Raw genomic sequence first — 14,438 nt, 5'->3', positions numbered from 1 at the left:
AAGATGATTTTTCAATGCTACTCCAACTCGTGACATTAAAACTGGTAGAGCGACATAGTAACACTAGTGCTGTGCGCTATGACACCACATGCCAAAACTATTAGTGCCCCTGTGAGCTATCGATATCGTTCAGTATAGAAACTTTTAGAGTTATGCTCTCTTCATATAGAATATTCTTTACGTTTCACCAAAAAACAGAAATACAAGGGTGATAATCGTGTCCAAATACAAAAAAATTAGCAGTTGTCTTTTCTCTTTAACTTTATTTAAGAAACTTTTATGAAACTTTTTTCTACCTCGCCGGTCCGTTTCTAGAGGATTCTCAAAGATAAAGGAAATCCGCGGGCTCGCAATTAAGTTTTCAGGAACTAGTGCTGTGCCGATATTGAGTCACAAAAACCGGCGATAATCGCTGTTGGTTCTGCCAATTAAACACAGATATTTATCGTCTTGACATGATATCGAAAACGTCGATATACCCGATTACAGAATCGGCCTACAAATTGCCCCAAAATGATATCGTCCCACACAAAATCGACACCTATCGTGCAATATCGTTTTATCGTGCAGCACTACGTAATGTCTGAACCAATCGATCGCCTTTGTATTTATGAGCAATTGCGCAGCTATTTCATTTGCTTTTTTATCGACGCATTTAACGATCTACTACGACGAACTAGAATGTCACGAAAGTTATATCTAATAGATGTAACACTAAACGCACGGCGTTTTACTTCCACAATTACGGCAAAATAAACTATTATTCAAATCGAATTTGAAAACTCGCGACTTGACACTTTACGTTATATGGGATTTTTTTGTAGTTGGAAACAAAAACTTCACCTAAATTTTTTACGTTATCTGGAATTTACGTTATAGGAGCGTCTACTGTATAACATAAAACGTCAAATTAGTGTAAGTTCATTTAATTACATGGGTAGTTAATTGCGAAGGTTTAAAAATAGCTTTCAGTATTCCGAAGTGTTAAAATTATGACTCGTATTTCAAAAAAATTTAGTTTTCATTTCGTGGAAATCCTCAATTGCGAGTAGGAGGGATCACTAACTTCAACCTCTGCGAGTAGGAGGGATTACTGACATTAATCTCTGCGAGTAGGAGGGATCACTGACTTCAATCTCCGCGAGTAGGAGGGATCACTGACTTCATCCTCTGCGAGAAGGAGGGATCACTGACTTCAATCTCTGCGAGTAGGAGGGATCACTGACTTCAATCTCTGCGAGTAGGAGGGATCACCGACTTCAATCTCTGCAAGTAGGAGGGATCACTGATTTCAATCTCTGCAAGTAGGAGGGATCACTGACTTCAATCTTTGCGAGTAGGAGGAATCACTGACTTCAATCTCTGCGAGTAGGAGGGATCACTGACATCAATCTCTGCGAGTAGGAGGGTTAACTGTAGAGCCTTTTAGAAATTGATCAGATGTCTAGTGAAATCAAATAGAAATTCGCTTTCAATGACAAGTTTTTATTAAAACATTTTTGCTTCATATCGCTGTGCTGTGACATGAAGCAAAAAAATACCAGCACTGTGATTTTCACATTATCACCACCTCTACCTGCCCACTGTCCATCCATTGTGTCATATACCGATTTAGTAGTCCTGCTACCGCAAAACCTCTAACTGAACCCCACCATTATTTGAATACCACTTCTATTTGACTGCCACTAAAGCGAAAGAGTTGAAAAATGGAGCGCCGCCGTTTAATTGACCGCCACTTCGACATTCTATGATCTTTTCAAACCCATAATAGCTATACCCCATAATAAGTATGGTTCGTTTACGTCACTTGTTTTTGAATATATATTTGTAGCATTTGATAGATAATTATATAACTAATAAATTTGCAGATTTCTAGCATATTATTTAATGGCATCATTGCATTTATCTTAACTCGGCTTACAATGGATGGATGCTTGTAACTCCTTCTATTGCACAAAAAAGCCAGTTTTGGCTGCAAACTGTAGCAAACAAATCAATGAGTGCAATAAGCTTTTATACAACCTTGTTAAATATAGTTATAAAATAAAAATTCGCTTTGAAATTTAGAATAAAATGAAAAATTTAAAGCTCCGACAAGCTGCAAAGCAGGACGCAGGCTATAATATCATCGCAGGTTAATTGAAAGCAATAGATATGAACTGGTAGGAATATTTCTCAGCTTCCCAATGCATATTTACATAGAGATCTTTGACAATTTCAAGGCATGTTAACAGGTTTATTGCATGCAAAAGGGTTAATGTTGTTCCGACTGAAGGAGATTGCAAAATATAGGTGACATTCGCTTCGCCATTAAAAGGGTTAAATTTAGCTTCCTATCTGAAAAATATAACACCAGTCTCTATTTGAATGTCGCCTCCATTTGACCGGCTATATAGGAAAATAGTTGAAAAATAGAGCGCTATGGCATGCAATTAAAAGTTTTACAGTATATTGATGCACAATATAAGGTTCTACCAATCAATTTATTTTGAGTCGACGTACCGGTCTCACGCGCACAAGTTTTAGGCCGTGTGTCATAAAAGGTTCAATCGCAGTCAGGCGTTGGCTGAAACATAGGATTATTTCTCTGTCAGTTGTTCAGTCTAAGTTTTAATGAAGGACTTCAAAACCATGTAAACTTTCTTTTTCAACATAAAAACCTTTATAAACACTGATATTGATGATAAAGTGTTCATTTTCCTACAAGGGCCAAAGTTATCCATTTAATCATGAAAATTTTCATGAAAACTTATGGTATGTATAACGGTACCACATCCTGAATAGTTCGTGTGCGTGTGTGTGTGTGTTCAAGCTAAAGGTGTGTTATTATTGTTCCTGGAATTTAAGATGTGTACTCAATGACATGCATGAAGCAGCGGTATTGCATCAGTCTGCAGTCAGCCTATTGGATTCTTATCGCCGCTATTGCAATATGTTACAGTAAATTTAATTTTAATTTAATTAGAAATTCAATATTTTTTGTTCAATTTATTCAATGGTTGCTTGTTTTAGCTGGTCCATTTGATGGACTCGTTTGCCACGAGAATGTGACAATGGTGATTCGCCTGATCTCCTTCAAGCCCAAACATTCAACTATGCAAATCTACTCAGTAGACACATTAAACGCTACTCGAGGCACGTCTTCAGTTCACTTTTCCGCCACAACGGCAGCGACTCCAAGTAGTGTAGCTAACAGCGTTTATTCTACCATCTATTCTTTCATCACGTACAACAGGTAGGTAAGAGTGCTTAGCGTTTCACTATATGTTAGGGACATCCCTTTTCACCATGGCTCGTAGCTTTTGTGCTGACATACGATGAGATTCAGTAGAAGTTTTGTCTATTGCAACCTCTAGTTTTCATAAGGAAGAAGACAACTCTTGCCAACTGGTGCTCAGTCCATAGAGTCAATAAATTTTTATATCTGAGAATCTTGATTAAAGCCAGTTGTCTCACCTACACTATGTTTTCATGACCTAGTTAACCTTTAATTGTGTCATCCGCAAGATGGAAACCACAAAAATCCGCGAGTCTAGCGAGTTTTGTTGCTCGCAAATTTTTACCGAATGTTTTGTGTTTGCGAAAGATAAAATGGCATTTGCGAAAGATGCACAAGAAAGTTCCACGTAAGCTGTTCCATTTTATGCCTTTTCATACTTCAATCGTTCTCATTTCAATTTGAGCATTTCCGAACGCGCCGCTATGCCCTCTTGCATAGAAATCTTCATCTTTTTTTAATAAAGCACCCGTGTTAATCCGCATCATGCGAATGTCTGTTAAAACACTTATCGCAAGGTGACCCAACGTGAGCACAACTCTGAATTGGCGTCATCCCCTCATGAAATATAGTGATGACCTTTTATCAAACCTTCTGCCATCCTTTTCCGAGAAGCAGGTATTATGCATAAATGATCAAAATTGTTTGTGTTGCTAAACCAACTTGTAGTTTACTTTGTTGTGTATTTAGTACAAGTGAAAAAACTATAGTTCCTCTCTACAACCATGCCCACAAGCCTTTCGACCACCTGCCTACCAGCTATAAGGAGAATAACAAGGAATGGTCAGTGATACTGCCGGTCACACTGGCCATAGTCACTCTGGTAGTAGTGCTGGCGGCATTCTTTTGCATTGTCTACAAAAGGTCAGTTGACTTTTCTCCTTAGCCACTCTTTCCCATATTCTCACCATTTCTGTATTGAACTATTGAACTATTGACTCTTGCACTATTGAACTATTGCACTTATCTAGATGCAAACCAAACACTGAACAGTAGCAGACTAGCAGCTAGATAGAAACGCTTGCAAATGAACTCGGGAATTGATACTGTTTATGTAGCGTGTATCAACTCATTGTCTGTCAAATTTTACTAAGCTCTTTAGATTTCAAGGTACAGTAGACACTCCTATAACGTATACCTACTACAACTTAAATTCCACATAACGTAAAGAATTTATATGGAGTTTTTGCTTTATATTGTGTTAGAAATTTCATATAACGTTATGCGTCAAGTCGGTGCAAGTTTTTAAATTTGGTTTGAATAACTAGTCTAATATTTATTTTTGAAAATATCGTTTTCTGTCTTGCTGCACTCGCGAGAGAAAATGGGTTATCTCTATTATATATATCAGAACCCTGGCAGCCATAGAGCTGATAAACCACAGAGAATAAGTAGGTGCACAATTATTCAGAAATACTTAAAAGTGGTCGATTGGTGGCAGTGTTGGAGTCTTGGTCTACCAACCTGAACGTCATGAGTCGGTCTCGTTAAAAGCTATATTTTATTCTGACCTCTAACCTCGGTGACAGATATATGGACTTACAGACATACAAACAGACAACGATCTTATTATAGCAAAGTTATGGTTTTGTTTTACTTTATTACTATATCTTTTTCTTTGCAATGTAGACCTTGAAGGCTCCCCGTAACTTAATATTAAATTACTGTAATCATGGACCCTAAACTATGTGAAAGTGGGGCTCCCCTTAACTTAATATAAAATTACCGTAATCATGGACCCTAAACTATGTGAAAGTGGGGCTCCCCTTAACTTAATATAAAATTACCGTAATCACGGACCCTAAACTATGTGAAAGTGGGGCTCCCCTTAACTTAATATAAAATTACCGTAATCATGGACCCTAAACTATGTGAAAGCGGGGCTCCCCTTAACTTAATATAAAATTACCATAATCATGGACCCTAAACTATGTGAAAGTGATCAGTAAAAAAAGGAAAGTTTGTTGATACAAACTAATAAGACCCTATTACTATGCGGTAATTAAATTAAAAAGTTAAGTTTAGTTTCTCCTTTTTAAAAGGCCAAAAGAGTGAGTTAGGGAAGATCTTAGAATGGATTAGCCGATTTAAATATAGGCCTATTTTCCTGTTCGGTAACGTAGTAAAATACCTTTTATGTAAACGTTCCCGGGAACAGATTATTTACGTTGTACGATTATCTGCTGTAGCTCCAAGTTGCAGTGGGCATTAGTTTGACTGCTTCAAGTAAGTGTGACAGTCGTAAAGCCTGCGTATTTTACTAAATTCATGGGCATACATCTTTATTTTATTCAGAAAGTAATTTTAGGATTAACAATCTATACTCATTGACCATGCTTAGACAATCACTACATTTAGGCCTATGACAAGCGTGTAATGACAAGCGTGTAATGACAAGCGTGTAATGACAAGCGTGTAATGACAAGCGCGTAATGACAAGCGCGTAATGACAAGCGCGTAATGACAAGCGCGTAATGACAAGCGCGTAATGACAAGCGCGTAATGACAAGCGCGTAATGACAAGCGCGTAATGACAAGCGCGTAATGACAAGCGCGTAATGACAAGCGCGTAATGACAAGCGCGTAATGACAAGCGCGTAATGACAAGCGCGTAATGACAAGCGCGTAATGACAAGCGCGTAATGACAAGCGCGTAATGACAAGCGCGTAATGACAAGCGCGTAATGACAAGCGCGTAATGACAAGCGCGTAATGACAAGCGCGTAATGACAAGCGCGTAATGACAAGCGCGTAATGACAAGCGCGTAATGACAAGCGCGTAATGACAAGCGCGTAATGACAAGCGCGTAATGACAAGCGCGTAATGACAAGCGCGTAATGACAAGCGCGTAATGACAAGCGCGTAATGACAAGCGCGTAATGACAAGCGCGTAATGACAAGCGCGTAATGACAAGCGCGTAATGACAAGCGCGTAATGACAAGCGCGTAATGACAAGCGCGTAATGACAAGCGCGTAATGACAAGCGCGTAATGACAAGCGCGTAATGACAAGCGCGTAATGACAAGCGCGTAATGACAAGCATTGTTGTCTTTATAGTCTCACATTATTACCACATCGTGTCTTTTGTACGGTGAACTTTGTTTAGGACAGCCTAATATTAAACGCGGAAAGGATTCTAACTACAAAACTAGTTCTTGTTATTGCACCTAGTTTTGGGAATCATTCATTAAAGTCTATCCCATGTCATGGTTGATCAATAGAAGTAATATTGCATCGCCACTTTTATATCTCAAAATTTAGCAAAGTTTAATATTAGGATACTTAGACTGGTTTTCAAAAAAACTATATTACAGAAATATTTTACTTTGGACTGGGTTAGATCTGTAAAAACCGCGGACTCGTTCAATTTTTACTATATGTCCTTGTGTGGAGTATTGCATAAGCAGCAGTAAAATTGTGTAATACATTTAGGTTGCATCATGAATGCACAATGAATAAGTTTGAATACATGTACTTTTATGAGGAGATTACTCCTGGTTAAAGTAGTCTATCCCATGGGTGTCACAAAACGCGTGACCCTCTCTCGTTGTCACCCCTCCTTTAAACTAGTTTAGCCTCTAGTCTACTATACGCCAGTCAGAGAATTCTCATCATTTCATCTTGTACACTCATGTATGCTTATTCTTTTCTCACAGCTGACGATAGAAGCAGTAAGACCATTGTTATGTCCGTAGAGCTTAGCTGTAGATCTGTATATATGCGCGGTTCTCAGGTAGCAATTCCTTTCTCTATATATCATCTCTGGGGAGTCGGTCTGCTAATAGCAGTTAGTTCGGTTGCCAATAACTGCGTCATCACAGGCCATGTCTGAGGACTTGCCGATCTTTTCTTTGCTTTCTATGACGCTCACCGGTCTCAAATAGATTTGCGTAACGTTACTTTGGCATTATCAGAGGGATATTCATCTGTGGTATGTTGCGGACTAGTGATGATATTACTAAGCCAGCCCTATGAGTTACAATATGGGGAGTGTTGAGTAGCTCTATGCATTACGATATGAGGGAGTGTTGAGTAGCTCTATGCATTATGATATGGGGGAGTGTTGAGTAGCTCGATGCATTACGATATGGGGGAGTGTTCGAGTAGCTCTATGCATTACGATACGGGGGAGTGTTCGAGTAGCCCTATGCCCTACGATATGGGGGAATGTTGAGTAGCTCTATGCATTACGATATGGGGGAGTGTTGAGTAGCTCTATGCATTACGATATGGGGGAGTGTTGAGTAGCTCTATGCACTACGATATGGGGGAGTGTTGAGTAGCTCTATGCACTACGATACGGGGGAGTGTTCGAGTAGCTCTATGCATTATGATATGGGGGAGTGTTTGAGTAGCTCTATGCACTACGATATGGGGGAGTGTTGAGTAGCTCTATGCACTACGATATGGGGGAGTGTTGAGTAGCTCTATGCACTACGATATGGGGGAGTGTTGAGTAGCTCTATGCATTACGATATGGGGGAGTGTTGAGTAGCTCTATGCATTACGATATGGGGGAGTGTTGAGTAGCTCTATGCACTACGATATGGGGGAGTGTTGAGTAGCTCTATGCGTTATGATATGGGGAAGTGTTCGAGTAGCCCTATGCATTATGATATGGGGGAGTGCTTGAGTAGCTCTATGCATTACGATATGGGAGAGTGTTCGAGTAGCTCTATGCATCACGATATGGGGGAGTGTTCGAGTAGCTCTATGCGTTATGATATGGGGGAGTGTTTGAGTAGCTCTATGCATTACGATATGGGAGAGTGTTCGAGTAGCTCTATGCATCACGATATGGGGGAGTGTTGAGTAGCTCTATGCACTACGATATGGGGGAGTGTTGAGTAGCTCTATGCATTACGATATGGGGGAGTGTTCAAGTAGCTCTATGCGTTATGATATGGGGGAGTGTTCGAGTAGCTCTATGCGTTATGATATGGGGAAGTGTTCGAGTAGCCCTATGCATTATGATATGGGGGAGTGTTGAGTAGCTCTATGCACTACGATATGGGGGAGTGTTGAGTAGCTCTATGCATTACGATATGGGGGAGTGTTGGATAGTTCAAGTCTTTAATATTTTGAAGCCTGGTCTTGTAGGCCTACATGTATATACAGGGTCCTCTGATTCCCATATTAACAAATTTCTATTGACTGCTATTGACACTTAGAATAGCACAATAGAGCACAACTCCTAGCACAATACCTTTTAAACTGAGTATCATATTGAAACACTTAGAATAGCACAACTCCCTTTTAAACTGAGTATCATATTGAAACACTTAGAATAGCACAACTCTACAAGATGTACGTGTCAGTAGATGTACGTGTCAGTAGATGTACGTGTCAGTAGATGTACGTGTCAGTAGATGTACGTGTCAGTAGATGTACATGTCAGTAGATGTACACGTCAGTAGATGTACACGTCAGTAGATGTACACGTCAGTAGATGTACACGTCAGTAGATATACAGGTCAGTAGATATACATGTCAACAGATGTACATGTCGGCAGATAATAAATGTCAGCAGATATACATGTCAGCAGATGTACATGTCAGCAGATGTACATGTCAGCAGATGTACATGTCAGCAGATGTACATGTCAGCAGATGTACATGTCAGCAGATGTACATGTCAGCAGATGTACATGTCAGCAGATGTACACGTCAGCAGATGTACTCGTCAGTGTTTACATCTAGTCAGCGTTTGTCTGTATATTAATAGAGTTTTCATCATGGCAGTTCAGCCGGCAGATCACGCTCATAAAGAGCGTGTATCGTTGTAGCTATGTGTTAATCTCATTGACTATCTGTGATTTAGCTTCAACGAGACATATGGGTTCGTTATTTATCAGCGCTATTTAATTTTTATTTCTAGACCTTTTTGAGTGTCTTTTCTTTGACCAAAAGACAATTAAATGAATAGCGTATCCATAAAAATATTACAGAAGTTTTAGGAAAATTTTACGAAAAATAAACACATCAATGCTTATTTGTTTTAACTTGGCTCAACTCAATTACCCTGATACTTCACCTTTTTCATGTTGCTATACAGGATTTGCTATTCTATTTCATTGTTTACTCAGCAACACGAGTTTTGCAAAGCTGGGAAGGCAACTCCCGTCTCTCAACACGCACTGATTGTGTGGTCAATGCTGATATTCTTGGCCTTTTATTTTCTGTTTTCTTTCATTTGTTTATAGTTAGTGAACATTTGATATGGACATGAGTGTGAGGTATTTCTTTATCAGTTTCATCTAGAAACCCTTTACAAGCTTTTCGTGTCATCAGTTATCGCTTTGTGTTTTGTGGCACTCCACTCACCAATCAGGTGTTAGAATTTGTTTTGAGGGTGGTTCTAGTCTTCCTTGTTGTACTTAGGCTAGAGATGATGTCACATTAAAAAATAACCTTTCCCGACTTTCATCAACCAGCAAGAAAGACTAGGCCCACACTCCGATGTATAACACGCATGAACACCAATACAGGCTGCATAAAAAGTTTTGCTTCGCTTCATAAATTAGTACAACTGATAAAACCAGTATCTCGAGTTGGAAGAGAATGTGTCATAGAACCTACACTTTTTGTACATGTATATTTCTAGATAACTTATGAAAAATTGCATTGATCATTTCTTAGTCGGGATATGTTAGAGGTTGCTTATTTACTGCTTTCCTGTCACTGCTTGTCCATCTGGTGGTGTTTTTCGAATGTTGTTATTTATTATCCTGCATTAGCGTTTTTTGAGATCTTTTTTCATCAGATGTTCTAAAATTTCCGTTATAGCAAAACCGACTTTATTTAACTATTACTTGCTAATTATTTCCAATTTACATCTAAACCTTTTTATAGTCGTTTTACTGTTTTCTTAATTTATTTGACCTGCACGAAACATTTTTCTCATGATATGAAGTTTAAAAGTTGTTTGACAAAGTTTAAAAACCTTTACAGTTGTTTTTATTTTCTCTCTTAATTTATTTCAATCACATTACCATAAAAGATGACGGTACAACATACAGTCTATGTTCTCTAGATATACAGTATCAACGTACAGTGTATGTTCTCTAAACATACAGTCTCAACAAACAGTGTATGTTCTCTAAATATACAGTCTCAATATACAGTGTATGTTCTCTAAATATTCAATCTCAACGTAGAGTGTATGTCCTCTAAATATACAGTCTCAACGTACAGTGTATGTTCTCTAAACATACAGTCTCAACGTACAGTGTATGTTCTCTAAATATACAGTCTCAATTTGGGTATCATGCAAACCTTTTAATTTCAACATGTGATAGGTGGAGTAAAATGTCGACTATTGCTACTGCGCTGGATTATTTTTAAGAAATCTCATCAAGTAAATAGCGTATACGTTACTGCTCTTAAAATCCTATAATTTGTATTAAAGCATCAACTGCACATAGATTTTATTGATCGTCATGGAAGTCAGATAGTGCAGTAACAGAGCGATTGGAAATGTACTCTTTTATTAAAAGGATCTTATCAACTCCAACATACTCTGGTAACCCTGGTAACTCTGGTAACCCTGGTAACTCTGGTAGCCCTAGTAACTCTGGTAACCCTGGTAACTCTGGTAATCCTGGTAACTCTGGTAACCCTGGTAACTCTGGTAACCGCAACAAAATCTTCATTATATGTTTTTATAAACACTTTAAAGACAATGTTACGACAACGTTAGGTTGGTGTAGAAGAAATACAATCCTTGTGACCTTTTTGTCAAGCGTAAATTATAAATCAAGGTTGCTAATGAATCGCATTAGTGGCTCAATATACATGTAGGTAACCTTCCTGATTTCATTCCATACAGCCAAATAATATTCTAACTGTTCCTCTATGAAATATCTGCAAATATCCAGAAATGGATGATGTAAGGAGACATTGGTATAAAGGGTAAACGTTCTAGAACATACTGTTACAATAATTGAGCAATTTGATAACATCGATTTTTACGATTCATGGTTGTGCAATCATAAAAAGAAGTCATTTTCTTTCTACTCAATCTAGCGCCTATTAGTAGTACTCGAATTTTTGTACCTGTTATAAAATGTATATATTAACAGTTTGTAAATTTCATACACTTACTGAAGTTTTGTTCACAAATCATGAGTTTTAACTGTCTTTTAAATAAGTCAATCTTCATATTTTATGGTAAAAAATTATATTTTGCATTTAAATAGCAAAACTGTTTGTACAGCGCAGTGGCTTTATGATTTACCAATATATATATACGTTGTTTGCTTAAACCAAATCATTTGAATATTAAAAGGAAAATTAAGCAATTACTTTTTAGATTCAACAACGTTGTTTGAAATATTAAAATAAATCTCTTTTTTTTACAACATTTATGTTTGCATAAATAAAAAAATATTTTTTAAAATTTGGAGAGCACCACCTCATGGAAGAGTAGTTACTAGATGAAATATTTAGTTTATAGATTTCATTAATGATAGAGTTCAACAAACTGAAAAAAAAATTAGAGAGTTGTTAAGTACTAGTAGCTGTTAGATCTATAAATATAGTGAGCATAAGTCTATGAGTTGACCTTGTGTATTGGTTGCAGGTCAGGTAGACGGGTCTCGGAAAACGGAAATGAAAATGAGATGGATGAGTCAAGAGCCGTATTACTTTCCGAAACTTCTATGTCCCAGCCAGAAATACCTTTTCGATATTCTCATAAAACTTTCAACGGTGTTCGGCCATCTAATGGCAGTCACTATGATAATGAGCATAAGACTAATGGCTATATACCGATATCAAATGGAAATGGAGGTTTAGTGAGAGTGTTGTCAGATTGAATGCTTGATTGGTGGTACAATAAATCTAGTTCATCTCTATTTACTTGACCTTATCGTAACAATTATTACAGTTCTTGTTTTCTTACTATCTATTGTTACATTTCTGTTAATTGATACACTGTTAGTATCAATTTTGTGTTTCAAAATAAAATGATGAATCTTTATGGAAATTCTATCCATTCACTCAAATGAGAAATAAAAAAGATGAAATGTTGAAAGCGTATGTATTTTGGATTTAATATGTTGAAGGTTGTGCATACAAGTTTCAATGGTAAACACGCGGAGATAGAAGATCTACTGCATAAATTGCTGGAAATTATACTTAGCGCTGTAAGACTTTCAGCAGTTTCTTGCCTAGCAATTAGCCTTAGCTACATTAGATCATCTAATGACTGCCAAACATTTATTTTTCAGGAAACATGTCACAAATTTAGATTTGTCTCCCTTGAATTATGACACCTACACAACATGCAAATAAATTTGCATCAAATTGTTTCTCCGATGCAATAACCACCCTTAAATTCATTGTCATCTTTTTTTATTTACAATGGTCATTTAATATAGTTTTACAACGAGATTCAGACAATCTAAAATTGCGCCGGAACTGCTGCAAGCACTTGCCTGCACTAGTAGTTACAACACCGTAGCACATTGCTTGTTGATTGCGATGAATTATGAACTTTGCATGATGTGAGTTAAGTCTCCCAAACAAACACAAACGACGCTTCAATACAGGGGCAGATCTAGGAAAAAAGTGTGTGGTGCAAAATTTGTGTAAATCTATGGTAGGAAGGGGGGACCACCCCTTTGAACCTTTTGAAATTTAGGCATCTTAGAATGAAGGAGAGGTGTGTTTGAGCCAAAAAAAGTGTAATCATTTGTTTGCAGCAAACAACAAGTTTAGAGGTAAAAATTGACATTAGATATGATTAATTAAATTTGTGTTTTATAATGTTTATTATACTATGTATATCAAGATTACATGTAAACGGAAAGTCAACAAACAGTTGGGCCATAAAATAAAATCAAGACAAAATCAATCACAAAATTTCAACAGCCATTTGGTTTGGCTTTGCAGAAATAAGACATCATTTCTGCAAATTACCTTGAAAAGTGTTTTGTAGTATTTGCTACACAACGATACTCTTATAAACCAGACACAGTAGGGCATACTTTTGGAATTGTTGTTTTGTTGTTGAAAGAAATGATCCAAAGTTCGTTTTTGGCCTTTTTTCTGAGCCATTTTGCTTTTAAAACTGTTTGTAGTACTTCCACTGAATTATACTACCCCTGGAATGACAGGCCTATCTAAACCAATGAACTTCCATGCAACGATTTGAGCGCCATCTTGATCAAATCAGATAAAAATTTTCCGCAAAAGACCCTCCAATGGAGGTCAAAAACAAAATAGCGGAACTCAGCTTAAAAGAGCAAGCTAGCTATTCAACCTCGGCACGAACTTCCCTCACCGTCCGAGGCCAAAAAGAATATCTTAACTGATCGGTATTAATGTGGGGCAAGTAATACTTCCCAAATCGAGTAGACAATGCAGGAGGCCTTCCCTCTTTATCAGAACCACTTTCCCTGACTTTAACTCCCACATTTATATCAATATCGCCTCCGATGATTCTACCAAAAATATTTTTACGCAGTCTGGATCGTCTCTCCTCCAGCGATTCAAAAGAAGTATTCTCTCTTAAATTAGTGAAACCAGTAATTCCTTTTTTCTTAAAAATAAATCTCAGTGCTAGGTTTTGTTTCTGCTCTAATGATAAAATATCTTTTTTAAGATGTGGATCCCAAACCACGCACCCATATTCAAGGCCTGGTCTTACCAAAGATGTATATGCAGCCTTTCTAGTTCGAGCATCCGCATCTCGGAGTACCCTTCTAAGCATCCCAATTAATCGCTTCCCTTTAGATTCAATTTTGCAAATGTGTTTATTCCATTTTAAGTCACTCTGGAGCTCTACTCCGAGATGCGGATTAGATAAGACGCTTTCTAGTTTTTGGGCACATAAGAAAAAAGAAGTCTCTTTATTTGACATGAGATGGGATTTTCCCACTGAAAGGTGGTAACATTTCTTTGGATTAAAACTCATCTGCCAGAGATTCGCCCAAGCCTCAAGTGAATGCATATCTTGTTGCAATGTATTGGCTTGATCTCTTGTGGCATATACCAGGGCATCATCTGCAAAAAGTCTACACTGAGAATTTACCTTATCAGGAAGGTCATTAATAAAAAGTAAAAACAACAATGGTCCGAGCACCGAACCCTGCGGCACACCAGAAGTTACAGACACAATATTTGACAGTTCATTTTCTACCTCGACTACTTGAGTT

General features: G+C 37.6%; 1 protein-coding gene across 3 annotated transcripts in view; it reads left to right on the top strand.

The window, feature by feature from the left end:
* Positions 1 to 12,318, top strand: part of LOC137404306 (uncharacterized) — a 38,274-nt gene extending 25,956 nt beyond the window's left edge. For 2 of the 3 annotated variants that reach the window (XM_068090496.1, XM_068090495.1), the window contains exons 7-10: positions 3,013 to 3,235; positions 3,968 to 4,141; positions 9,101 to 9,118; positions 11,861 to 12,318. In XM_068090496.1, coding sequence (XP_067946597.1) covers positions 3,013 to 3,235; positions 3,968 to 4,141; positions 9,101 to 9,118; positions 11,861 to 12,095 — 650 coding nt within the window. In that variant the 3' untranslated portion in view covers positions 12,096 to 12,318. The remainder of the gene's footprint in view (positions 1 to 3,012; positions 3,236 to 3,967; positions 4,142 to 9,100; positions 9,119 to 11,860) is intronic. The other variant, XM_068090497.1, reaches the window with a different exon arrangement.
* The last annotated feature ends 2,120 nt before the right edge of the window (positions 12,319 to 14,438 follow it).

The sequence above is a fragment of the Watersipora subatra genome, chromosome 9 (assembly GCF_963576615.1).
Source record: "Watersipora subatra chromosome 9, tzWatSuba1.1, whole genome shotgun sequence".
Taxonomy (NCBI): Eukaryota; Metazoa; Bryozoa; class Gymnolaemata; order Cheilostomatida; family Watersiporidae; genus Watersipora; species Watersipora subatra.
Note: the sequence above shows the minus strand (reverse complement) of the source record. Positions and strands in the feature narration are given on the sequence as shown.